At 29.0% G+C, this 27,243-nt stretch overlaps 2 protein-coding genes across 2 annotated transcripts; both read left to right on the top strand.

Annotated features, from left to right (window-relative positions):
• The first annotated feature begins 1,755 nt into the window (after positions 1 to 1,755).
• LOC123922160 (very-long-chain aldehyde decarbonylase CER1-like) lies at positions 1,756 to 9,992 on the top strand. Its single transcript, XM_045974906.1, has 10 exons — positions 1,756 to 1,944; positions 2,542 to 2,596; positions 3,233 to 3,424; positions 5,552 to 5,771; positions 6,699 to 7,074; positions 7,178 to 7,285; positions 7,679 to 7,879; positions 8,773 to 8,868; positions 9,266 to 9,439; positions 9,528 to 9,992. Exons 1-10 carry the CDS (start codon positions 1,756 to 1,758, stop codon positions 9,690 to 9,692), a joined length of 1,776 nt encoding a protein of 591 aa, XP_045830862.1. The 3' UTR covers positions 9,693 to 9,992.
• A 4,547-nt stretch (positions 9,993 to 14,539) lies between these two features.
• LOC123921874 (fatty acyl-CoA reductase 1-like) lies at positions 14,540 to 22,638 on the top strand. Its single transcript, XM_045974579.1, has 10 exons — positions 14,540 to 14,655; positions 14,779 to 14,882; positions 16,602 to 16,804; positions 16,902 to 17,002; positions 17,189 to 17,390; positions 17,512 to 17,673; positions 19,454 to 19,535; positions 20,900 to 21,169; positions 22,010 to 22,137; positions 22,361 to 22,638. Exons 1-10 carry the CDS (start codon positions 14,577 to 14,579, stop codon positions 22,512 to 22,514), a joined length of 1,485 nt encoding a protein of 494 aa, XP_045830535.1. The 5' UTR covers positions 14,540 to 14,576; the 3' UTR covers positions 22,515 to 22,638.
• Positions 22,639 to 27,243: the final 4,605 nt, after the last annotated feature.

Raw genomic sequence — 27,243 nt, forward strand, 5'->3', positions numbered from 1 at the left:
CAGTAGCTATTTGCCCAACCTGGTTTTCCATATTTTTGATACTAACTCCTTGAGATAAGATCTGACTCTTCACCTCTCCAGCAAACTTCTGAGTGTCTTGCATGAAGGTCTTCAAAATTGCCTCCAGTTGACTGGTGTTTTGAGGCTTTTCAGGAGCTTTCTGTTGATTCTGAGCATTGGCCCAAGAGAAATTTGGGTGTCTTGCTGTAAGTGTAGTATTAGGATTTTCTTTTTTACCATATGGTTTTGAAAGAATTGTTAAAAATTAAAGCGTTATATATGTTGGAATGAGTTGGTACTTTGGAGAAAAACTTGATAAAGAAATAAATATAAGTATTGAATTAATTAAGTGTGTAGTGTGAATTGGAAAGGCTCATTTAAGTCCTACATTAAAGAGAACACGTGCCCTAGTAGGAATTTATATATGGAAGGTGGCTTCTTGGTATGTGCCTCAAGGGCTGCACCGTCGCCGCGGCCTGCTCAAATCGGTCTTGGGCCTTATTTATGCTGAAATTACATTTTTTTTTCATAATGATACTAGAAGGGACTAAAATTAATGCTGAAAAACTGCAAGGACTAAAATTGTGGCTGGAACTATTTTTTGAAAATTACATTTATTTTTGATGGGTCAGGCCTAAAAAACGGCAGCCCAAATACAATCGATCCTTTTTTGGCCTTAACCCTTTTAGGTCACATGGAAATTGGGCTAGACCATGCTAGCCCATTGGGCTTTGGTTTGGCCTGCTGTCAATGAAATTATGTTATTTTTTAAAATATAATATCAAAATAAACATATAATATTTTCATCTAATTAAAAAACTATTAATAAAAATATAGTCAAATATATAAGTTTAATAAAAAGTGATACACTTACCTAAATCTTTTAAACTGCCTTGCATTTTAAATTTGTTACGCTATAAAAAAATTGCCTTGATTTTTATTTAACTTTTTTATTTAATTAAATATTTAATAAAAAGTTAAATAATACGTTTACTTTATTTAATAATTTATTTAATTATCTGAATTAAAATTAACAAATAAATAGTAAAATATTATTCATAGGAAGGTGTTTTCAATGTCAAAGATATTTTGGTACTTTCATATTTAATCAACATTGCCCTCTCTTCTATTTTTCTTATATTTCTTTTATAACAAACAATACCTTCAAAATTTAATCTACTTACTTCTCATCTCTTTCTTTCTTCTTGTACTCTTTTACGGTTTTACCTATTACTCCCTTCACAATTTTTTTAAGAACAAAATATACCCTAAAAAGTGTAAACAAATTGACAATTAAAGATACAGTTTATATTATTGCATATAAAAAATTAGTTTACCTACCTTTTAGTAGAATTACTTTAAATGCAGTTTTTTTTTTCTTTTTCCAATTCATACTTATTTATTAATTAACACATACTACTCCGTCCCATAATATAAGCAAAAAAAAAAAATTTCACACTTATTAAGAAAAGTAAAATATGATAATTTCAAGTTGACTTTTTGTGTGTTTGTTGAAATAAGTTTCATGGGAAGATGTAAAAACAGTTTTTATTGGTTATTGATTATGGGGAAAAGAAGAGAGAGAGTAAATTAAGTAAAAGTTTATCTTGAAAATGATAAAAGTTAGTTTTTTTTGCTTATAATTTGGGACATGAAAAAGTAATTTTTTTTGCTTATAATATGGGACGGAGGGAGTACATTTTTATGTGTTGTTTAACATTACATTGAAATGATAATATGCAGATACCTACAGACATGGTCATCAATTGTGTGATTACAGCCATTTTTATTCATTCACATAAACCTCCTAAGAATTTCATCTACCATGTTTCTTCATCATTAAGAAATCCTCTCAAATATATTGATTTAGGCAATATTAGCCACAATTATTTCAAAAATAACCCTTGCATAAATCAAAATGGAAAGCCAATAATCACTTCCAAGGTACTTGTGGTGAATAGTTTTTAAATAGCAAATATATCATTTAAGTATTACATTTGTAATATATAATTCCTTTAAATTTTTTAATTTTAAGTAATAAATAAATCTTTTAAATTTATAAATTTATAACATCTAGGTCCTACCTGAGAATGGATCCTCAATTTTTTTTTCCTCAATTTTTACATCACAACCATCAATCATCCTACCTATATGTTATAAACATAAAATTTAAAAGATTTAACTTGTAGATGTATATATTATAATAATAATTAAACATTTGTACATATTTGATATGTTTTCAAGGTCTTATATTTGGTGAACAAAATTTGTCGAGGGAGCTTCCAAGATGTTTATGATAACACTGGCAGAAAAGGATCTTGTTAACATGTGCCTTTAAGGCACATGTTATCTCCAAAATGATTGGACACGCCTCTTATTATTTTAGGTTGATGTTTGAAAAAAAAAATTAAATATGTTTTTAGTGCTTATAATTTGGCGGACTTCTAAAAATAGTCCCTATATTTTTATATTATATTTTTAGTTCCCCACGTTTTTTATGTTTTCAATGTTGGTCTCTACTGTTAAATTTTGGTTGACTAGATAAACAAAAAATGTCACATAAACGTTAGAAGGGGTCTGAAAACCAAATTAGGCGGTAAGTAAATTCAATGGGCTGAAAACCAGTCATATTAGGTAGTCCAGTAGGCTGAATACTAGTACTGAAAATCAAATAAAAAAAAATTAACTTTTAGTTCTCTCGTTTATAAAATCAATTTTTTCTAAAAATTAAAGTTAATAATTAATTTATCTTTATGAGAGATCAATGTGAAACCAAAAAATTTAATTATTAAAGATCAATGTGAAACCAAAATTTTAAAATTTATCTTTTTGAGAGATCAATGTGAAACAAAAAAATTCTTTAGGGATACTAAAAAGTCAAAAATCATTCAAAAATGAATGAAATATATTGTGTGATTGATAAAAAAATTATGGAAATATGCTGTGTTATTGATAAGGCTAAAACCCCACCTCTTAGCAGCCCATATTTATGAATGTCAATCATAGCAACCACTTATAAGTTATTGGGTGTTTTGTTAGTAAAATAGCAAACATTGAATAGAATAATATAGAACAAAATAAGATAATATAGGGTAGGATAAAACTGTATTGAAGAGACATATAACGATAATATTTTTATATTTGAAACTAAAATGAGTATTTTTGTATTTTTTATAGTTGTACTGTGGACAAAAAATTGTCTTTGTAGTTCAGTGAGGGACAAAAAAATGAGTGTTTGTCTTATTTCCTATGGCTGCAAACTTACCATGGTGGAGAACAGATGGTGTGGTTCTTACAACTATTTTGCATGCTGGACCAGTGGAGTTCTTATACTATTGGCTACATAGAGCACTTCATCATCATTATCTATATTCTCGATATCATTCTCATCATCATTCTTCAATTGTCACAGAGCCTATCACTGGTATTATCATATAGATTTTGATTTTTTTTTTCTCTATAAAATTTTGTCAAACCTTATATTTATTTAATGGTCTTGTTAACATGTGCCCTTAGGGCATATGTTAAGATATACCAAAATAGAAATTCAACATTTAATTGTACAAGAAATTTAATACTTCAAAAGTCAAAATGCACAAATTAGCATTTAATAATTTCTATTTTTGCTTCCTTAACATGTGCCTTAAGGGCACAAGTTAACATTCTCCTTTATTTAATTAATCAGTCTTTCGAACGAATGTCTCTAGGTACTCTTTAAGCATTATATTTAAAAAAAAGATTTATTCAAAAAGTGAAATATTTCAATTTTCATTGTGTTGACTTCATATATTTCCATAAAAAATTACACCGGTGTAACATTTGAGTAATGTTACACCGCTCAATAACGCTTCAACGAATACAAATTTTACAAAATCCACCGTTGGATTGAAAGTTTATATCATATAGATCATTCATGTTCAATTCTATAAAAATATAAAATCATTTGATATGTTATTGAGATTGATCAAACTTAACGGTATTCAATAAAAACACATAAAGTGTTAATCTTGATCGGTCTCAATAACATATCAAACGATTTTAGTTTTTTGTAAAATTGAACATGAATGATCTATATGATATAAACTTTCAATCCAACGGTGGATTTTGTAAAATTTGTATTCGTTGAAACGTTATTGAGCGGTGTGACATTACTCAAATGTTACACCGGTGTAATTTGATCCCTCCCCTATATATATATATATATATATATATATATATATATATATATATATGATAAATTGCTCTTGTAATCCTTAACTTATTTTGACGTTAAATGACCAAAAGAAGTTTTTTATTTATTTTGTTTTACTACAATCCAGTTTATTAGATTGTCTAATCTGATTCCGAAGTCAGTTTTGATATCGAATAGTTTCAACCCATTCCAATTACAGTTGTGGGAATTGAACTGTAGTCATCTCTACTAAGATACCGTTTGGCCTTTTTTTTCTCTACTTTTTTATATTTTTAAGTAGAAGGTAGGCCAAACACAATATAAATTAAATACTTAATGGAAAAAAGAACTTATTTTGATATGTAAAAAACTGAATAGAAGGAGCTTAACAAAAGGAGTTGATAGCTACTTTGAAACTACTTCACGGAACTTTCAATCCAACGATGAATTTTGTAAAATTCGTATTCATTATAATATTATTCGTGACTGGTCCACTATGGACCACTATGGACCACTTGATGAAGTGGTCTATATTAGAATTGACTTATCTTTTTATTCTCCAGCAGTATTGTGTCGCATCGTACCTGTTCACATTTTTTCTTTGAGAAATATTTGCCTCACGAGTAGGAATGACATACCTTAATATTCCATTCCAAATATAGAAGTTTGTTAAATATAGGACTTTGTTAACTAATTCACATAAATTAAGAAAATTGTTTGTATTGTTTTTACGAGATTATTATTTAATAGAGAATTTTTTTTTTTTTTTTATCATAGTATCTATTGTAAGGTGTAATTTATGTGTAGCCTTCTTATTTTTTAAAGAGTATAAGAATCTCTCCCACAAAAATGTTTTCTCTCATGACAGAAGGTATTTTGGAACCAAAATTTGCTGAATTTTTTCAAAGAGACTAAAAAAAATTGATATATTTATGTCAACTTAACTTATTTAATCCTTCCAAATAAAATCAAAGTTTTATTAAAATATTTTATCAAACAACTTTTAACTTAAAATTAGCTTTAAGATGCAAAAAAAATAAAATTACCAAATGATTTTAACTTTATTTATAAAGCTCCTACTTTTTACATTATTCTAAAAGTAGCTTTTAGACGGTAAAAAAATCTGGCCAAACGGACCCTAAATCTAGGACCAATCACCACAATACCAACTTACAATTAATTACTAAAAGTACAATTTAACCTTTAATAAAATTATTATTCTTTCTCTTTTCAATCTGTCATAAAAAAATATTCTTTCTCTTTTCAAAAGAAAATATTATTCTTTCTATTTCAGTTATATATTTCTCTTAATCCTCCTAAAATGGTTAAATGTATTACATGGAAGAAGTAACTTTTTGTTGTTGATGATGTTGATGACAGCTGTGATTCACCCATTTGCTGAGATGTTGGCATATTTTACGCTTTTTCTTATCCCATTGTTGACAACATTGGTCGTAAAAAAATCATCCGTGGCTGCATCTTTTGGTTATATCTTTTACATTGATTTTATGAACAACATGGGCCATTGCAATTTTGAGTTCTTTCCTAAGAAACTCCTCTCCTACTTTCCCCAATTGAAGTATCTCTCCTACACACCATCGTAAGTTCCTCAAATCTGTAATCATAATACTTATTTTATTTACCTTTTATTTTCGTATTTTACCTTAGAAATATTGTTATTTTCCGATAGAGTGTACTTTTGGTACCTCTTTATTTTCCTGAATTTTTTCTTGTACTGTTTTCATTTCTATATTTATATATTATATATTTGCCATTCAAAAAAAAATATAGTATGATAGTGTACTTTTTTAATTCTTCCGCATGCATTTGCTTGAATTCTTATATTTCTAACAAAGGGTAAGTCAAGAAATGGAAGAAACCATGGCTATCACCTTTTACTTCAAATAATGTTTGTCTTGTTCGTTCATATTATAGTAGTGTTTTTATTTATTATATTTAATAAATTTTAATTTTAATAAATATTTATTAATTAATTTTTAACCTTACCAAAAAATTCTATATTAATACATATTATTTGTCACATTTGGTTATTCTTTCTGCATTTTATTTACCAAAAAAATCGTATGTTTTTAAGCCTCATTTTAATATTCGTCGTAGGTCTCATATTATGTTAGTCTAGCTCTGAATATACCAAAAACTTATGCTATGATTTAAATTTTAGAAAACAGTGATTTAAATTTTATAATATTCTTGCAACAAAATCAATACATATTATTTGTGATTTTTCACTTTTAATAAGAGCTTATCATTTATTAGAAAAATCTTAATATTTAACATTTTTTTATTAAAGCATAATTTTTTTGTAATTTTTTTTTTGTCAAGTAGTTTAGTGGCTAGAAATTTCACCCTTAAGGTGAATAAGTGGAATGACCGGGGTTCGAACCCCGACCCTCTACAAATATAATGGAAATGTACCTATCAAACTGAGCTAAGATCATGAGACTCTTTATAATATTTTCTTATTAAGTTCATTAGTATTTCATTCAATGTTTGATATATTTTACAGGTTTCACTCGTTGCATCATACAAAATTTAGGACCAATTACTCACTCTTCATGCCTATATATGACTACATTTATGGGACGGTTGATACATCTTCAGATGCTACATATGAAGCTTGTTTGAATAGACAAGAGGAATCACCAGATGCAGTGCATTTAACTCATTTAACAACATTTGATTCCATCTTTCAACTACGCTTAGGTTTTGCTTCCTTAGCCTCCAACCCACAAACATCTAAATGGTACCTAAATTTAATGTGGCCTTTTACAATGTTCTCTATGCTTATGACTTGGTTTAGTGGACAAGCCTTTGTTTTAGAAAATAACTCCTTCAAAGATCTCAAGGTGCAATGTTGGATTTTACCAAGATTTAAAACACAAGTATGAATTTCTTTTTCTCACGTCAATTTGGAACTTTAGATTTTTCATTTTCTATACCTATAAAGGATATATAACATCACATGTTTGATTTCCTACTTTGTAGTATTTCTCAAAAAAGCATAACATAACAGTAAAAAAAATGATTGAGGAGACAATAATGAAGGCCGATTTAAGCGGAGTAAAGGTGATAAGTTTAGGTCTTTTAAACCAGGTAAATTCATTCACCCCTTTCTATTTTTTATAAAAAAATATTAATTTTCTTATTTTGTCTCGAGCTTCCTATCACTTATATTCCTATCATATTTTAATTGACTCACTCATTGTGGAACGGATGAAGTATTATGGTTATGATCTTTTAAAAGTATATCAAAATGTTCATAAAAGTGAAATAATCTATGTAGATTTTAGAAAGTAAGTTACAATATATACACACAATATTGTTTAAGATTCAGATTGGAATATAATCCTTCATGATTGCGGCGTCTTTGTTTTTGTAGTTCCGTTTCTTCCATCATCTGTTCATCTTGTACAGAAATTGGCTATTAATAATAATATATTTTGCTGTTAATTAAAAATAATAAAATAATCTTTCATGATTGCGCAGAGACAAGAGCTTAGTACACACTGTGCACTTTATATTCAAAGGCACCCAAACATGAACATTAAAGTTGTGGATGGCAGTAGCTTAGTTGTTGCTATTATTCTGAACAGCATTCCCAAAGGAACCAATGAAGTGCTTCTTCGAGGAAAGTTTAATAAGATTGCTTTGGCCATTATTAATGCTTTATGCAGTAAAAATGTGCAGGTATGTGAGCATATACATGTTTCTATTTTTCTTATATTATGAAGTGCTAAACAACATTCCCAAGGGACTAAGTATTTCTCTTGAGGGAGTTCTAGAAACTACTGAAATCGGATATGCTTAAACACCTCAATTCGATCGCATCTCATATTAATATACTCCATCCGTCTTAAATTATAAGAAAAAAAAACAAAAATCACACTTATTAAGAAAAAGTAAATGCAATTTGCATTTAATTTTATAAGATTAAGGAAAAAAAACATTGTTGAAAATGATATTTCCCTTATAATTTGGGACAAAAAAATAAAAAATTTTTCCTTATAATTTGGGATGGAGGGAATATTCTCTTGGCACCTATTGGATTTTGGAGAATCCAATGAAGCCACGTGAGACAACAAAAGCTAATAGAGATTTTTTTTACTACAACGAGTACTTTTTCAATTAATTACCAAAAGAGTATAGTCTTAAAAAAAATACACGACTTACAATTTTTTTAAAAATAAATTTGACAATGGTAGCGCTACGACTTTACTATTTTTTAATAAATATATAATATATAATTATAAGAATAATGCCTAATATTACGAACTGGCGACAAACGAAACATGAGATGCACAGATTCTTGGAATCTATTTTAATATTTTAGAAAACTCATGTCACATGCTGAAAATAAAAATAAAAATATAATCATGTCATGAGTTAATGCACGTGAGATGCACAAATTCTTGTCTTTCGTTAAAGCGATGTTCGTACCAAATAGCACTGCTGAATTACTAGCACTAAAATTCATGTTATGTTTTAGATACATTTTCAAAATTCCGATTAACCCAAAATGTTTTTCGTAACTTATTTGTTCAAATTTAATTTTATTCTAATGGAGAGTAAATTGCAAACAGGTGACTGTATTATACATGGATGAGTTGAAAGAACTTGAACAAAGGGTGACCATGTCCAATCCATGCTTGGCTCTATCATCAATCAATACTCCTAAGGTTAATTTATTGTTTTAAAGCATTCATTACTAGAATTTTAGGTTAACTAAGTTCATTTGTCAAAAAAAAAGTTAACTAATTTCAATAACTTTTTATCAACATTTGACAATTTGAATGAACAAAATTTAAAGCAAATTGTATATGATCATGCTTCCTATACTACTTAAAAATAAAATAAAAATCTTAAAAGAAGTTACATTATACTATAGCTATGACTTCATAATTTCAAAAGTTGTATATGAAATACTAGTGTGTTTAAGTTATAGCCACAAGTTTCAATAAATAACTTATAATTGATATTTAATTATGAAACAAAAAAACAAAATGTAGTTTCAAATCATGCATGATTCAATTAGCAACTTATTATTTCATATATGTAACATTATGAGTCTAACAGATATGGTTAGTTGGAGATGAATGGGATGAAGATGAGCAAATGCAAGCATCAGAAGGATCATTGTTCATACCTTTTTCTCATTTTCCTCCAAAGAAAATGCGAAAAGATTGCTTCTACCATTATACACCAGCAATGATCACTCCTCCTGCACTCATAAACATGCACTCATGTGAGGTTGGTAATTTAAACCGTTAGCAAACAAATCAATGTTTTTCTTTGAACAAAGCTAAATTAATTAATGACTTTCTCCAATATGCTGCAGAATTGGCTTCCAAGAAGAGTAATGAGTGCTTGGCGCATTGCTGGAATAATTCATGCCTTAGAAAGATGGAATGTTCATGAGTGTGGTGACATTATGTTTGACATTGAGAAAATATGGGAAGCAAGTATTCGCCATGGATACCTACCCCTTAAGATTCAACACTAGCCATACAAATTTCAATAAACAACTTAAGTGAAGGAGATTATAAAAGTACTTATGTGTTAGATATATACTTCTATAAGAAAATATAAAATAAAGTCAAATTGTTTCTATATAATTGATTTTCATATGCTATCCTAGAGAGTTTATAGAAATAAGTTGAGAACAACTTATAAACATATCATGAGATGTTTCTATAAACTCTAGCTACCAAACAGTTTGACAAGTCCATATATAAATAGATAAGCTCAATTAAGTCAATTCAAATAGAATTGCAACTCTTGGATAAACTATGTTTTATATTAATAAGGCATGTATCTGACATGGCTTTCAACCTCTAAAATGTTTATTTAAGTTGTTTTAGTTGTGTCAAAATATCAATAAAAATAATTAGTATGTATTCCATGTACTCAATTTATTAATAGTATTGAAGTTAATTTTAATTTATGTTCTTTTGTCATAATTTTTTCACAAAAAAGTTGTAAAATAAATGAGAGACTGAAAGTAGAGAGAGAATGAGAGTTGCAGAGATCAAGTTGTGTTCTATTTTGAAAAAAAATGCATGCCACTCATTTTAAAGTTGAAATAACAACATTATTCCTGTGTCAAATGTTTATCTAAAAGGTGGGAAAAATGTTTCTAAAGTTTAAAAAAATAATTGAATCAATCTTGATATATATATATATATATATATATATATATATATATATATATATATATAGTTCTTGTTCGTTTTTTTCTTTTTCACCTTTTCTAAAATACCAAATTATGGAATATAAGAACTAAAGCTTATGTGTTAAAGGTTTCACTCCGGAGGTGAGATGTTCTAAATATCAGTTTATATATATAGAGAGACAATTTTCATTTTTTAAGTTGATTTTGTAGTTTCGAGACTCAACTCAAAATTTTAAGATGGTATCAAAACCTCCTCTAAGATCTATAAGGCTATCTATTATTAGATTTCTACTATCAGACTACTCACCATTAATATCCAAATACCAATATAATAGGGTGGACTTGAGGAGGTGTGCTATATATGGGTTCAACATCAAATGTGAGATGAAATTTATATGAGTTTATAAGTAGAGATGATTTTCATCTTACATACTTCCTCTGTCCCAAAACTTTATTCCTTTTAGAGTTTTGCACGGAGATCAAGAAATGATAAAGATTGATAAATTAAGTCATTTTTACCCTTACTTTATTAAGAAAGAGAAACTATATTTAATTAATGTTTTAGCTTTAGTAAGGGTACGAATGGTAAAATATTACTAATTGTGTATTGGTTTCTTAAAATGACTAACAATTTGGACAAAACTAAAAAGATAACAAAAAATTTGGGACGGAGAGAGTAGCAATTTTATAGAGTTAAATTAAGCTAAACAGTCCCAACCCAAAATTCTAAGAACATTTGAGTCTTCACTGAGATTGTAACATGCATACTGGAATATCAAGAAAAAAAATCCTCCACCTCTACAATTTAACCCTCCACTCTTATAAATCTAATTGAACCAACTATATTTTGCCCTAGTACATAAACTAAAATCAATAATTTTTAAACTTTACTAGAATCTAATCCAGTTTGAAAAATAGAGAGTACCAAGTGGTTTGAAAACCCAACCGAAACATTTTTATGAGTGTTTCAGTTTGTTAATTTTTGCGAATTTCTAAAATTCGACAAAAATAGCAAATAGGAACACTTATGCAAAGGTGTTTCGATGGTGTACAATTTACAAAATTGAAATTCAATAAAACTAACCACCTGGAATACTTTCCATGTGTTCTGGTTTGCAAAATTGAGTGTTACGGGCTTCTGGCTTGCAAAATTGAAATTCGTAATAATTAATATATCGGAATACTCATTCAAAGTCTTCCGATATACAATTTTCAAAATTGAAATTCTGAAAAGAAATAACGGGAGCACTTTTTATAAGTATTCCGATTTGCAAAAAATAAAATTCACAAAAGTTAACAATCTGAAATATAAAGTGTTCCAGTTTATTAACTTTAGGGAATTTCAATTTTGAAAGTCGTACATCAACACATATTAAAAGTTAATTATTTGGTGAATTTTTTATAAACTAAAGACTTTCATGTGGAGGGTGAGCTCACACTTTTTTCAAAAAAGTTGAAAAGGAAAAGTAAAAAAATGAAAGGTAAAAAGTTAAATTGAAAAGGAGTAAAATTAAAATATCCAGTAATTTGTAAGGATAAGGTAAAATTATAATTTAGTGATAAATTTTTGGACTATCAAACATATATTACATTGTTTAAAGTAATTATGGTTACTAATTGTTACTTGTTCAGTGTTGATTGACGCTGAATTTGGTATGGAGGATCACAGTTCGATTACTATAACTGCGATGTGGTTGAAACCATTTGATGTCAGAACCGACTCCCGAATTAGATTAGACGGTCCAGTGAGCGGATAATACTTGTAGTAAAAACAAAAAAAAAAGTATAATTCGGGTAATTAAGGATCTCCCCATTTCCTAAAATAAATAGAGGTGTTCATTATTAGAATTTTATACTCTCTTTGTTCTCTTTGTGCAAAAACATATTTGATGTAAAGAAGAAAAAAAAAAAACTGGTATGGTGATGATGAAAGTAAAAAGTTTTGGAGAGTTTGAAATAGTCTCAAAGCTTTTGGTGAGATTGTTGAATAAATCGAGTGCAGTGATGATTAACTGCAAAAGTACCAGGTGCAGTGATGATGAACTGCAAAAGTAATAAAGAAGAAGAATACACTTGATACAGTGATGATGAAAGTAAGAAGTCTTGGAGAGTTCAAAAAAGTCTCAAGGCTTTTGGTGAGATTGTTGGAAAAGTCTATTTTTAACTAAAAAGTCTCACAAAATCTATTACATACAAGAATCCACTAAAATCTATGGATTCTTGAATACCAAGAGACATTTTATAAGTCTTGACAAATCTCAATCGAATAACAGCGGATTTCATTGCCCTGAAAAAAAAATCATGATTGTCTTAATTGAATATTTAGATTTTATAAAAGTCTTGATTGTATACCACCTGATTTTTTTATTAGCAAAAAATCTTTTAAAATACTTTGAAATCCTACTCCAATACACCCAAGACTTTCTTTAGATTTTTCTAGTCCCATTTTATAAGACTCGTTCAAATTTTCAAGTGCATTAATTATATATTTGCCAACATACCCCTAATTAAAGTGCATCTTTTTCTATAATCTATAATAAATACTCTAGAAAAAATATTAACTCATTCTCTTTATTGAAAGATAAAATTGTAAAATAATATCAATTGTCAACAAATTTAATACCACAATCCACTTTCTTAATCTCCTTAATTTTTTCAATGAGTCTTATATTTATGGATGGAGGTAGTAGTACTTATGGTGTTCATTTATCTTAAAAGATTGAGAGGATCCGTCTCGTACAATTGCCCATATATACGTTGAAGGTTCTCGTTTAAATTGGACTACATTAATTCAACACGGAGAAATACTTAAGTGGTCAGAAGTATTTAATCATTCTATTTGGTTAAACTCACATAAAAATACATATTATTTAATTATTTGAAAATGACACATTATTTAATTATTTTCTCTTTCTACCTTTATCAAACAATGTGTGTGTCCAAATAGAATGACCAAATCCTTAGGACCACTCAAAATTATCTCCGCATTCATATCGATCAATAAGTTACATATATTATTATGATGTGAAAAATGTTAACTAGTGTCTTTGAAATATTGGTTAAAGAAACAAAAATAAAAAAATTATCTTAAAATTTGTGTAGTCAGTAGTTTTAAAATATAAATAATATTATTTTTAATATATAATATACTCTTTACTTTCTTAATGAGTGCCCCGAATGCACTAACATGATGCTTATGATCATATATAGTCACATTTAAGATCAACAGAAGTAATTTAGTGACTAGAATTTCACTTTTTAAAGTGAATAAATAGAAGTATAAGGGTTTGAATCCGATCTCTACATATTTAATTCGATGTCTCTAACAACTAAATTATGATCACGGGAACCAAATTATACATTTCTAGTAGAGTCTTAACATGTGCAAGAGAATTAAAGTCGTGGTTGGTCTGATAAGATTTAGTCCCTCTATATATATAGTCACACATATGATAAAAAAAATTAAATAATATATATTTTTAAAATAATTAAATGATTTTTTTTATGAGTGTGGCCAAATAGAATGAGTAAATGTTTGTATATTATGATACCTTATCATGTGTCTATAAGGCACACGTTAACATGACCCCTAAGTATTTTCCCCTCATCCACCGATTGAATGTAATATTTCTACATTATGATACCTTATCATGTGCTTTAGGGCACATGTTAACACAACCTTTAAGTATTTTCTCCTTGAGAAAGTCTTGCATAGGCACACCATTTAGACACAAATATATAGGCGCACTCACATAAATAAATAAAATTAATAAAAAAACAATTTAGTCACATCATTTTATTCATTTTTCATTTTATTTTATTCATTATTGTATGTGTGTCTAACACCTCAAATATATAATTATGCCTAAGTATTTCTCTTTCTCCTCATCCACTTATTGAATGCAATATTTTTATATTAGAATATTATCATGTGTCCTTAGAGCACATGTTAACCGGACCGATAAGTATTTTCCCCTCATACACACTGATTGAACAATTAATTTGGGGCTGCGTGGATACAACTAATTTGGGGCTGCGTAGATACAGGATAATGCATTACATTTAATGTCTAAGATGCATATGAACTCACTTTTTAAAAGTAAAAATGTAAATTAAAATACAATATAAGTAAGGTACTTGGTATGCAATAATAAGCATTACCGAATCTGAACCCTTTACATATAGTTTTGAATAGCACTTTTTCTTCTTTCTCTAATGGATTCTCAGATAATGCAAGACTTCCTCAAGGGAAAGACTATTCTAGTCACTGGGGCAACTGGATTCTTAGCAAAAGGTATTTTATATATAGCATAGTTTGTTATATGATAAATCATTTAAAATAGAAGCTATATATATATATATTATTATCTTTGAATTTATCCTTTGTTTGCTTTGTCAAAAATATCTTTGTGTGCAGTTTTTGTGGAAAAGATATTGAGGATCCAACCAGAGATACAAAAAATGTATCTACTCCTAAGAGCTTCCAACACGGAATTGGCAGAAAAACGTTTGCAAAATGAGGTGCATTGTCAATCTTCTAAGATATATGAATGTTTGACTATAATTTGTAACAGTACAATTTCGGTGAACACATCGATATTCTAGAATTTAAACAGATATTAAACTTTTGTAGACAAAATTCAATATCATATCATATTTTGAATAAAATAAATATCATTTCAAAATATTTTTTTAACATATATACAGAAATCAAGATCCAGTACAAATATTTTGGGGTATAAGCAATACACCAAAAAATAAAAACTAACAAAAGTAAAAGGCAAATTGAAAAAGAGAACAAGAAAATCAAGTCGAATCACCAAATACAGGAAAACACACATAGGTACTAGACCATCTGAGAGTAAATCAAGCCCAAAAAGGAGACTATGATTAGAGAACCTGCCAACTAGCGGTGATGCCACTATAGTCCAACCCCTCCACACTGCTCTATCGGCTCCAACACCAAATAGGTTCTACTTCCTAATCATAAAGAGAGCAGGTGTGGCTAGGATTCTACTACGGAACCATTTTTAAGAGTAGAGTAATCCTTTCCACCAGTTGCTCAACAGAAGTTGACTGCCAATTGCAAGAAAAGATAAAATCATGGTGAGATAACCATGTGGACCACACAGTAGCATGCCAAACTAAAGCAAAACCAAAATGAACTCTCCTACCAGCCTCCAAACCCAAAAAAGCATCGTCATGACCAAACAAATCCCTCGGCATTACAACCTTCCAACCTAACCACTTAGAGATATACCTCTCAAAGGACAAGACTACACACCTAAAAAAAAAGGAGGACCAAATACTCCCCGGAGACCCAGCAAAACACACAAACTATAAAAGACTTTTAACAATACACTTTCCAATACTTTTCGAAAAAAAAATCTATTAAACTTTTTAATAAAATAACTAGGATAGAGACCAGTGCATTTGCACGAGTTTATTGAATTTTATTTTTGATGTAAACTGGGTATCCTCTGCGCTCAACTGCAGAGACTAATCTCTCGAGCCTTGTGGGACCCAAATGAGTGTCAAACTCTCCCTAAGAGTTTTAACACTGCTGCATGCCCAAGTCAGGGATCAAACCCAGGAGAAGAGACTCGCGCCATCTCATCTAAGTGCTCTTGGGTCTATTGAATTTTATTTATTATTTAAGTTTATTATATAAAGGTTGAAAATTTATTTAAAATAAAATATTTAAAATGTTATCATCAAATAGGGTTTAATATATTCTTAGGGTTTAATATATTTTGAATCCTTCTAAAAATGTCAAATTTAATTTTTTGTCCATTTGAAAAAATTCTTCAATCTTTGGTCCTCTAAATTTATTTCAAGATCTTCAAACATATTCGAAGGTTCAATGTAACTATTGTAACTTCGGCCAACACACAATATGAGACTTTACCACCGTGGGGCAGCTTGTTTTCAATTTTCATCTTTGTTGTCTTACAAAAATTCATGTAATAAGTTTCAAATGGCTTGTTTTTATTATGACATATCATTATTATGATATTAAAATATTATTAGATTAACAATTTAACTATTTAATAAAAAGAAGGGATTAAAATTGAAAACAGAAAATTTAGATGAATCAAAGTACGCAGAAAAAATTTAGAGACTAATAATAAAAGTTGATATTAGATAGACCAAAAATATATAACATGTTTTATAAGTGTCTTTTTTTGTATATAAGTTTTTAGTTTTCTAACATGCATTTCTTAAATTGTCCAATTACAGGTTTTTGAAAGTGATTTATTTCGCGTACTACGAGACAAATTGGGTGAAAATTTCGGTTCTTTCATATCAAAGAAGGTTGTGACAATAGCAGGTGATGTTGCTATTGAAAATTTGGGAATAAAAGATGAAAAGATTAAAAATGAGATATTAGAAGAGATAGACTTTTTTGTCCATTCTGCTGCATCTACCAAATTTAATGAAAGGTAAAATCTAATTTTCATAAATAAAATTAAGAAGATAAATATAATTATTGTCACATAAATTTAATCATTTGAAATCTAATATTCCATTTCTCTATAGATTTGACATATTGATGGATGTTAATACCAAAGGTGCTTTACATGCCTTGAACATGGCAAAGAATTGTAAAAGAATAAAGGCTTTTGTGCACATATCGACCGGTAAAGTATTTAACCAAAATTCCAAAAATCACAAGTTAGAGAAATATATAAAATTGGAGATCAGTTTCATTTTTTTTCCTCTTTATATTCGTTTTTTTTCTCTTGGTATTTTCTTATATTTATTTTTCTTATAATTAATTATGACATATATTGTAACTTCTTTGGATATATATTCATTTATTCTAGCATATGTATGCGGAGATGCTAAGGATGGACATGGAATTTTAAGAGAGAAACCATTTGAGATGGGTCAATCCCTGAAAGAGGACTCTAAATTAGACATACACAAAGAAATGGATTTGATAGAGAGAAAATTAGCTGAACTCAAAGCAATGAAAGTAGATGAAAATACAACAAAATTTGCAATGAAAGATTATGGAATGGAAAGGTTCACCAAATTCTTATTGTGTTGTTTCTTTTTTATTCTTTTCTGAAATTCTTTTATATATATATCGTATGGTTATGAATCTAATATATATTTAATTATTTGTGATCCAATTTAAAATTAGAGCAAATTTTCACGGTTGGCCAAATACATATACATTCACAAAAGCAATGGGAGAGATGCTTTTAGTGCATCATAAAGATAATATACCTTTGATTATTATACGCCCCACAATAGTAACTAGTACAAGAAAAGATCCTTTCCCCGGTTGGATTGAAGGTTTAAGGTATATCTACATTATTCTTATTTTATTTTAATCATATTCCCTTTCACCATATTTAAACCTTTATTTTAACTATTTGAACTCCTATATATAACCATAAACTCAAAAATTTGATTAGGCCGACCCAAATATAAGACAACCTTACAAAAAAGCCCAATTTTCTTAAAGCTCATTAAGCCTCCAAATAATTTTATGTTTATTTTATATACGCCTCACTACAAGAAAATAAGGTATTACTGGCGGCCAAAAGCCCTCAATAATGCACAAATTTCGTCAAAATTGCATGCATTACTGACGGTCAAGGGCCCTCTGCAATTTACTCGCCGGTAATGTTTACTGGCGGCCCAGGATCATCAATAACGTTACTGACGGCCTGGAGCCACCAATAATCCACAATAGTCAAATCAAAAAGCACCCTCATTTGTGACGGCCTGCAGCCGCCAATAACGAAATTCGAGGGTGAATTCCTGGCGGACTGCAGCCGTCAGTAATGTTTACTTGATTTTTAAAAAATAATTTAATAATTTAATTATTTAAAAATCAATATTATTGATTTTTAAATAATTAAATTATTAAATTTTTTTTTAAAATCGAGTTTTAATAATTTAATTTTTTTAAAAAAATATACTGCATAATAAATAATTAAAAAATATTAAATATAATTTTATTCTGACAAAAAAATATTAAAATTTAATTAAAAACATAATATAAATACTTAACATAAACATAATTAAACATAACAATAATATTGTCATTACAACCAAGCATAATTAAACATACCCTGACTTCCAAATTTATGATAATAAGTTCACAGGGCAGGAAGTGTAAATACTCATAATGAGGTCGCAGGCATGAATGATTTACTACTGTGCTCCACTGTTGTGGATTTTCATTTCTTTAAAATTGCTTTTATAATTTATAAATGAAGTTGTACTTATGTCCGCCCGGTTCTTATTTCTCTTGTACTTTTTTTTTTATTTTTTATTATATATTATTATGAGACTATGGTAGACGGGGTCTTTGGGTGTGCCTTAAATAGTATTCTTAAAGTTCCTTTGATACCTCGCTATTCTCTTAACTTATAAAAAAATAATAAAAAATAAAAACAAACAAATTAAATTAGAGTTAAACTTAAGTAATAAAACATATATAAAATAAAGTAGAACCATGTTTTATTTTTGGTTCATATTTTAATAATATTTTTTATTATTATGTTTAATTATTTAAAAGTATAATGTTTTTTATTTTTAATTTGTTTTGTAAAATTAATTTTTAAAAAATAATAGTCCCTTCGTTTCTTTAAGAGTCTTTTTAGAATAATAACACTAAATTAACAAATTGTATTTTTGCACTTTATCTTCCTATTTTTTGCACACACTTTATTTTTCCAATAAATTTAATATATTGTGTACACAAGAAAAACAAAAATTTAATATGTTATATACCAAAAAAAATTATAAAAAATAATTCAGTTTTTGCAAATAATATAGCATTAATTAGTTATATTGAAAATGATAAGAGTAATTGATAAATCGTACCATTAAAATACCAAAATAACAATTAAATAGGAACGCTAAATCTCATTTTTTTTTAACGTCAAAAGACACTTGAAAAAACGGAAGCAATATAAAAAAACCTCATTTTAATGTTGTTTTAGACCACACAATATATTTTGTCGGCCCTAAAATTGATCTACCAAATCCCACAAGATTTTATCATATGTTTGTTTCTTTTTATATAGGAATCATCATTTCTTAACAAATTATTTTAATTTTGTTTGCAGAACTATTGACAGTGCGATATATAGCTATGGTAAAGGGAAATTGAAATTCTTCATTGGTAATCCCAACACAATTATAGATGCGGTAAGTGTAGTATTTGGATTTTCTATTTTACCATATTGTTTTGAAATAATTGTTAAAAATTAAAGCGTTCTATATGTTGGAACAAGTTGGTATTTGGAGAGAAAATTGGTAAAGATCATAAACATAAGTGTTGAACAAAGTGTGTAGGGTAAATTGAAAAAAGTTCATTTAAGTTTCATATGGGAGGGAACACATACCTTAGTAGTATTTATATATGAGAGCGACTACTTTACTTGATATGTGCTCTAAGGATACCCAATTTTGTAAATGGAAGACTCTGCACATACGTGCGCCGCCATCATTCGGCCGGCTCAGATCGAGCTTGAGCCTTATTGATGCTAATATTACATTTTTTTCTCATAATGATACTAGAATGGACTAAAATTGATGTTGAAAAAATTAGGGACTAAAATTGATGCTGAAATTACTTCTGACGGACCAGACCTCAAAAACAGCAGCCCAAATACAACCAGTCCTTTTTTGGCTGTAACCCAAGCAAATATATTTAAATATATAAGTTCAATAAAAAGTTAAATAATTAGTCAAAAAAAATAAAAAGTTAAATAATACATTTACTTTATTTAATGATTTAATTATCATAATTAAAATTAACAAATAAATAGTAAAATATTTTTTTTCAGAAGATAAATAGTAAAAAATTATTTATATGCTGTTTTTCAATGTCAAGATATTTTGATACTTTCATATTTAAACAATACCCCTCTCTTCTTTTTTTTTTGTCCTCTATCTTTTATAACAAACAATACCTTCAAAGTTCAATCTACTTTGTTTCTCATTTTTTTTCTTTCTTCTTAGGGCTCGTTTGGTCTAGCTTTTTTTAGAACTTATGCAAACAGTTGCAATTTTTATATATTATTATAAGTTTTGTCAAGGTAGTTTATGATAAAATAACTTATAAAATTACAATTTTCACTAGTGTGAACTTATAAAATAACATAAAACCTAATTTATATTACATATGCTGTTTGTATAAGCTCTAAAAAAAGCTGGGTCAGACGAACCTTTATACTCTCTCACCTATTTCTCTCTTCATAATTTTTTTAAGAACCAAACACACCCTAAAGAGTGTACTTAATTAAGCAAACAAATTGACAATTAGAGACCCCGTTTATATTATTGAATATAAAAAATTAGTTTACCTAACATTTAGTAGAATTACTTTAAATGCAGCTTTTTTCGATTCATATTGTATTTATTAATTAACACATTCATTTTTATGTGTTATTTAACATTACATTGAAATGATAATATGCAGCCTCTACGCACGAGCTGGATTAGTCGTCCACCTTTGGTGGGTCGGAACCAGTGCGAAAGCCAAAAAAAAAAGAAATGATAATATGCAGATACCTGCAGACATGGTCATCAATTGTGTGATTACAGCCATTTTTATTCATTCACATAAACCTCCTAAGAATTTCATCTACCATGTTTCTTCATCATTAAGAAATCCTCTCAAATATATTGATTTAAGCAATATTAGCCATAATTATTTCAAAAATAACCCTTGCATAAATCAAAATGGAAAGCCAATAATCACTTCCAAGGTACTTGTGGTGAATAGTTTTGCTGCTTTCAACATTTTTATGATAATCCGATATGTCTTGCTACTACAGGTATGCTTAATTAATACTATTATAGCATTTTTTTTAGGAGATTAATGTATCTATAGGTCATTTAAGTTTTACGTTTGTAACAGATAAATTCTTTAGATTTTTTAAATAACAAATAGATCCTTTAAATTTTACATTTGTACAGATAGGCCCGTTAAGTTTTTTAAGTAACTAATTGATCCTTTAAGTTTGTAAGTTTGTAACATCTAGGTTCTTCTTTTTAATTGTTACTTAAAAAACTTAAATGACCACAAACGTAAAACTTAAAACACAATTTTGTTACTTAAAAAACTTAAAATGTTATCTATTACAAACATAAAACTTAAAGACTTTATGAATGTATTTTACTTTTAAATTATTATATTGACGAGTTCTATGGTGAAAGACTTCATTAAGTCTTTCACCATGCACAAGTGATCAATTCTACTATAACGAATACGAATTTTGCAAAACCTACCGTTGGATTGAAACTTTATATTGTATAGATCATCCATATTTTTTTCAAAGAAATCGAAAATCATTTTATATGTTATTGAGACCCATCAAAATTAACAGTTTATGAGTTTTAATTGAATATCGTTAATCTTGATAAGTCTCAATAACATATCAAATAATTTTCAATTTTTTAAAAAAAAATTATGGATGATCTATATGATATAAATTTTCAATTCAACGGTGAATTTTGTAAAATTCGTATTTATTATAATAATATTCACAACATGAGAGACTTGTTGAAGTCTTCCATGTTAGCCAATGCCATATTCTATGATAATTAAACATTTGTACACATTTGATTGATTATAAAATGTGATAAAATTTGTACATATTTGATATGTTTTGAAGGTCTTATATTTGGTGAACAAAATTTGTCGACGGAGCTTCCAAGATGTTTATGATAACACTAGTAGAAAATTTAGAGTGCATCAGCAATTGGCAAAACTATACCAACCATATGTATTTTTTAAGTCCGTGTACGTAATTTTATGGCTTTCCATTAGAAAATTTGATAATCCTTTCAGTTTTATATAAATAAAAATTCATTTTTTAGATTATGAAACAAATACATCAGTTATTTAATGAATTATAAAAATAGATATTTATTTATATATGAATTCAGATGAATATGTCTGAACTAATTTACTTCACAATGACGAAAACAATTAATTAATACACTATTATTATTTTTCATTTCAGCTTTGATGATACCAACGTTGAAATTTTGCGAATGGCAACAAAAAGTCTTAAGATAGAGAATGATGAACTGAACTTTGACCCTACTAGAATTGACTGGACAGACTATATGATGAATACACATATTCCTGGCTTCCTCAAGTATCACAAGAAATAATTTTCAAATTAAATATTACCTCCAAAATGGTTGGACATGCCTCTTATTATTTTAGTCGGTGTTTTTGAATAAAACTAGTGTGTAAGTACTCGTGCCCTGCATGAAGAAGATATTAGGTTTTAAGATAAAAACAAAAAATAATGTATGAGAAAAAGCATATTGTTCCGGAGAGTGTAATATTGTTGGATAATTGCAATTGTAATAATTGAGAAATAAACTACTTCAAAAAATATATATAAATGGACATTTTTGGCATCCTAGTACCAGATGTTGTCAGGGACGGAGCTAGAAGGGGGACCAACAGAGGCCACGGTCCCTGCTAAATATTTTTGAATATTTTTTTATACTACTATGGTATTATATTATTGACTTAATTTCACCGTCTAAAATTCTCTCTTTGATGGAGGGAGATTCAATTTTCGTCAGTTTGTCACTTTTTTATCAACTTGAAAATCGATCATGTTTGTGATGGATTTGATTCCTGGAAGATACCAATAATTTTATGGGTAAAATTTGATTTTCATTCCTGTAAAGTAGGTGAATTTGAGTTTTTGTTGCTGAAAACAATCTTTACGATTTACCTTTGTAATGTCTGATTTCTATCGTTTTAGTCCCTCATTTTAACACAATACACAAAATAGCTGACTTGACGTTGAATTAATTTACTTACTACACCATTATCATGGAGGATTTTAACGTTGACATGACATTTTTTTGTGAATTATTATTGTTTCTTACGTTTTTTAATTATTTTTTAGAGGAAGTAAAACAAAAGGAAAAAATATGTATTTTTTTTGTGTGATTCATATCATTTTTGTTCTGCAACTTTCTTCTGGAAGTTGACAGGTTCTCCGCAAGCACACAGATTACTGTTGTAATAATAAAATATCGATCCCACATATACTCACATTTTTACTGTTGTAATAATATTCTAAAGTTTATTATGAAATTAATTAAAACAACAATAAACATGTTTTAATTTGCTTTTGAAATTATTCATTATTTGAAGAGTAAGACAAAAGTTAGTTGGGGGAAGTGGCGCTTAAAATTGATATGACCAAGACATATGATAGGATGGATTGGGGATATCTCAAAGGTATCATGTTGATTTGAGCAAGGCATATTATACTATAGGATAGATTAAGGATATCGACCTACCTCTTGTCTTACTTTTTTTCCTCTAGAATTGAAAACTGAATTTTTTATAAAACCAATTTTCTAAAACCAATTTTGAAAACTGAATTTGTGAAAACCAAACCGGTTTTAATATTTGATTTTAACATCCGATTATAATATTTGGTTATGGATTGATTTTGAACGGTTATTTGTGTTTATCCATAATGCTCATCCCTAATAACCTCCACTCTGGGACTCCCTGCCACCCTAGGGAAAGGTGGACTACAATCACTCATGTTTTCATGATCACACAATTGATTAAATACTCAAAGCAAGCAAACAAATTAAATAGAAAACCTTGAAGAACAAAATATAACTAAAGGAAACTATTTTATTGAAAAGTAGAAATGTAGAGTTTTGTTACAAGTGAGGCTCCTCTAATCAGAAATTCGAGCCCTATATATTTATGGTACAAGAGGCATAAATGATCCTATAAAGTCTGTGACTGGTCATATTACACAAAGAAAAACGATCGAAAATCTGATAGACACTCTACCATGGTCGTAACCCTCCTGGCACGGGTCGTGGCATTCACAGAGCTAGTGAAATTTGGTTTTGTGGCGACCTGGCTGATCAATTTTCCTTTTTTAAGAGCTACTAATGCTCATGAATGCTCACTTAGTGCATGACTTCTCCTTTAAGAAAGCTTGTTGCCTTAATTGCTTCAGAATATTCACTTTTCATCTAGTTTCCTTCACTTGGTCCAATCTCCGCCTATTGGATAGAAATAAAACAAAAAGGTACTTCATCCGTTTCAAATTATTTGTCGTTTTAGAAAAAAAAAAACAAGAAATTTAGAAAGTATATTTTTTCACCTTATTTTCCTATTATACCCTTATTTTAATTCACCACTAATTTTTTTTTTGCATACACTTTCTCTTTCCAATAAATTTAATATGTTATGTACCAAAAAAAAAATATTAATATGTTATATACCAAAAAAATTATAAAAAAAATTTTAGTTTTCCAAATATATATTAAATCTTTTTCGGTTTCAACAACTATTTCTAAATATTTGAAATTTATATGAGGGTATAGTAGACAAAATATAACCTTAAATTATCAAAACGACAAGTAATCTGAAACAATTTTTTTTCTAAAACGACAATTAATTTGAAACGGAGGGAGTAGTAAACTAGTTAGTCCAAAATACTTAAATATAGAACACAAAAAAACTGAGATAAACACTAGATAAAATATGCTTGTTCGAATCCGAAATTAGATAGTGAAAAACTAGAGGCTTGAGGGCCTGGTATTGGATGGAGAGGGCGGTGGTTGCATGACAAAGAGGAGAGAAAACGTCCCACGAGAGAGAAAAGAGAGGCTAAGATCACGTTGTGAGACAGACTGAGGAAGCAAAGGCAGGGGAATGGAGGATGTATGCATGTGTTGGTGCTGGGGCTTAAGAGATTGTCAGCAACAATTTACAGGGAGGGAGAAATTCTAGTAATGGCAGATGATGGGGAAATTCCCCAGTGATCAATGAAATGTTATTCCCCGGGGAAATTTGAAAAGAAAGGTTATTTGACTAGTTTGTGAAGAGTTGTGAACGGAGGTGAATTTTCTTGGACAGTCTAGATCAATGAAATGTGTTAATTGTGCATCTTATCATATCACAATCATAGACCGGTTGAATGATAGATTCATAGGGCATACTCGAGTCCAAATAAATGGAAATCATTTTTTTTTGTGTTGAATCAAGGTAACCTCCACGCCCAACGAGAGGGATTGAAATATCTCAATAAATATTTTCTTATATGCAAATGTCAAAAATTGAACCCATAACCAAATAGTTAAAGATCCAAATATTTGTTTTTGGTACAAGTTAAAGATCCAAATACATATACCATGTTGTAAATTGACTTGAAAACAATGAAGACACAAAAAGTTACTGGTTTAGCGCCTCAGGCGGAAGGATTTTTTCCCTAGGCGCAAGATTCTGTCAAAACGGAGCTGAGTTTCTGTTTTGGCGCCTCAGACGGAAAAGTTTGCGCCTCGGATGGAAATTGGCGCTCAGGGCGGAAAAACGCGCAGTTATATATATGTGTCACGTTTTCTGTTATTTGTAAGAGGTTTTTAGGGTTTCTGAGGCCAACATACACACTATGGTTGTAAGAGCAACATCTTGTGAAGACTCTAGGGTTGCATAATCATTCTATCACCTTGGGAAACACTTTCATATTGAATTTCTTGGTCATGGGAAGAAATTCGGGCTTAGGGTAGAATTAGGAACAAGGAACTCTTTTGGAGAATTTCTTTGTAACAAGTACTTAAAGTTTTGGTAGTGGATCAGAGAGCTGCTCTCTCTCCCATAGTAGGTCACATTAACCGAGAACTGGGTAAACAATTTTATTGTGTCCTTTTCTTTCTCGCCGTTTATCTTTTGATTGCTATTATTATTGCAGTTCACTTATTTGATTGATTAATCATACTTGCTCCACACATCAACAAGGTTATTATTGTGATTTAATTGAATTCACAACATACCACTTGCAATGTTGGTCGAAATTATATTTTTGATAAGCATATAAATGAGACATGATTGAAATGTGTATACAGTATACTTGAGGATAGAAACCATACATTACAAGTAGTTATTACAATATCATGCATGCAGAGGGAGAAGTTATTATACATAAGTGTAATCCTTATGCATGGTACATAAGTCAATAACATCCATTAGATTGAGCATCCACATGTAATAATCCTAGCCAATCTCAACTCACACACTCACACCTAATCTCACACCCCCCAAATTTCTCACGTACCCCCCAAATTACTCGCGCACCCCCAAATTTCTCGTGCACCCCCCAATTTCTCGCGCACCCCCATATTTCTAGCGCACCCCCCAAAATTTTTCACGCACCCCCAGATGACTTGTGCGCCCAATTTTTTTTTAACCCCCCATATTTCAAGCCTAAACCATTTTGCTGTGGGAATGGTTTCAAAAATATACACTCCAAAATCATTAAGTGCATAAGATGGTTTTGAAGTACAACCTATAATTAGAATCATAATTGTTTTTTTTTTGTACAATTATAATCATTATTTAAAACCAGTTAAATGGTTTTAGATAGTTATACACTAAAACCATTTGTATTGTAAAATGGTTTTATGTGTGTTTTTATGGTTTCAAAAATTCTGGAAACCATTATGCTGGTTAAATGGTTTCAGATAGTTATACACTGAAACCATTTGTATTGTAAAATGGTTTTATGTGTGTTTTTATGGTTTTAAAAATTATGGAAACCATTATGTTGGTTAAATGGTTTCAGATAGTTATACACTGAAACCATTTGTATTGTAAAATGGTTTTATGTGTGTTTATATGGTTTTAAAAATTCTGGAAACCATTATGTTGGTTAAATGGTTTCAAATCACAATTATTGTTTGTATTCTAATTATAGGGTTGTACTCTAAAACCATCTTATACACTTAATGGTTTTGGAGTGCATATCTCTGAAACCATTCCCACAACAAAATGGTTTAGGCTAGAAATGTGGAGGGGACCAAAAAAATAAAATTGGGGGGCAAAAGTCATATTGGGGGTGTG

The sequence above is a fragment of the Trifolium pratense genome, linkage group LG4, assembly GCF_020283565.1.
Source record: "Trifolium pratense cultivar HEN17-A07 linkage group LG4, ARS_RC_1.1, whole genome shotgun sequence".
NCBI lineage: Eukaryota > Viridiplantae > Streptophyta > Magnoliopsida > Fabales > Fabaceae > Trifolium > Trifolium pratense.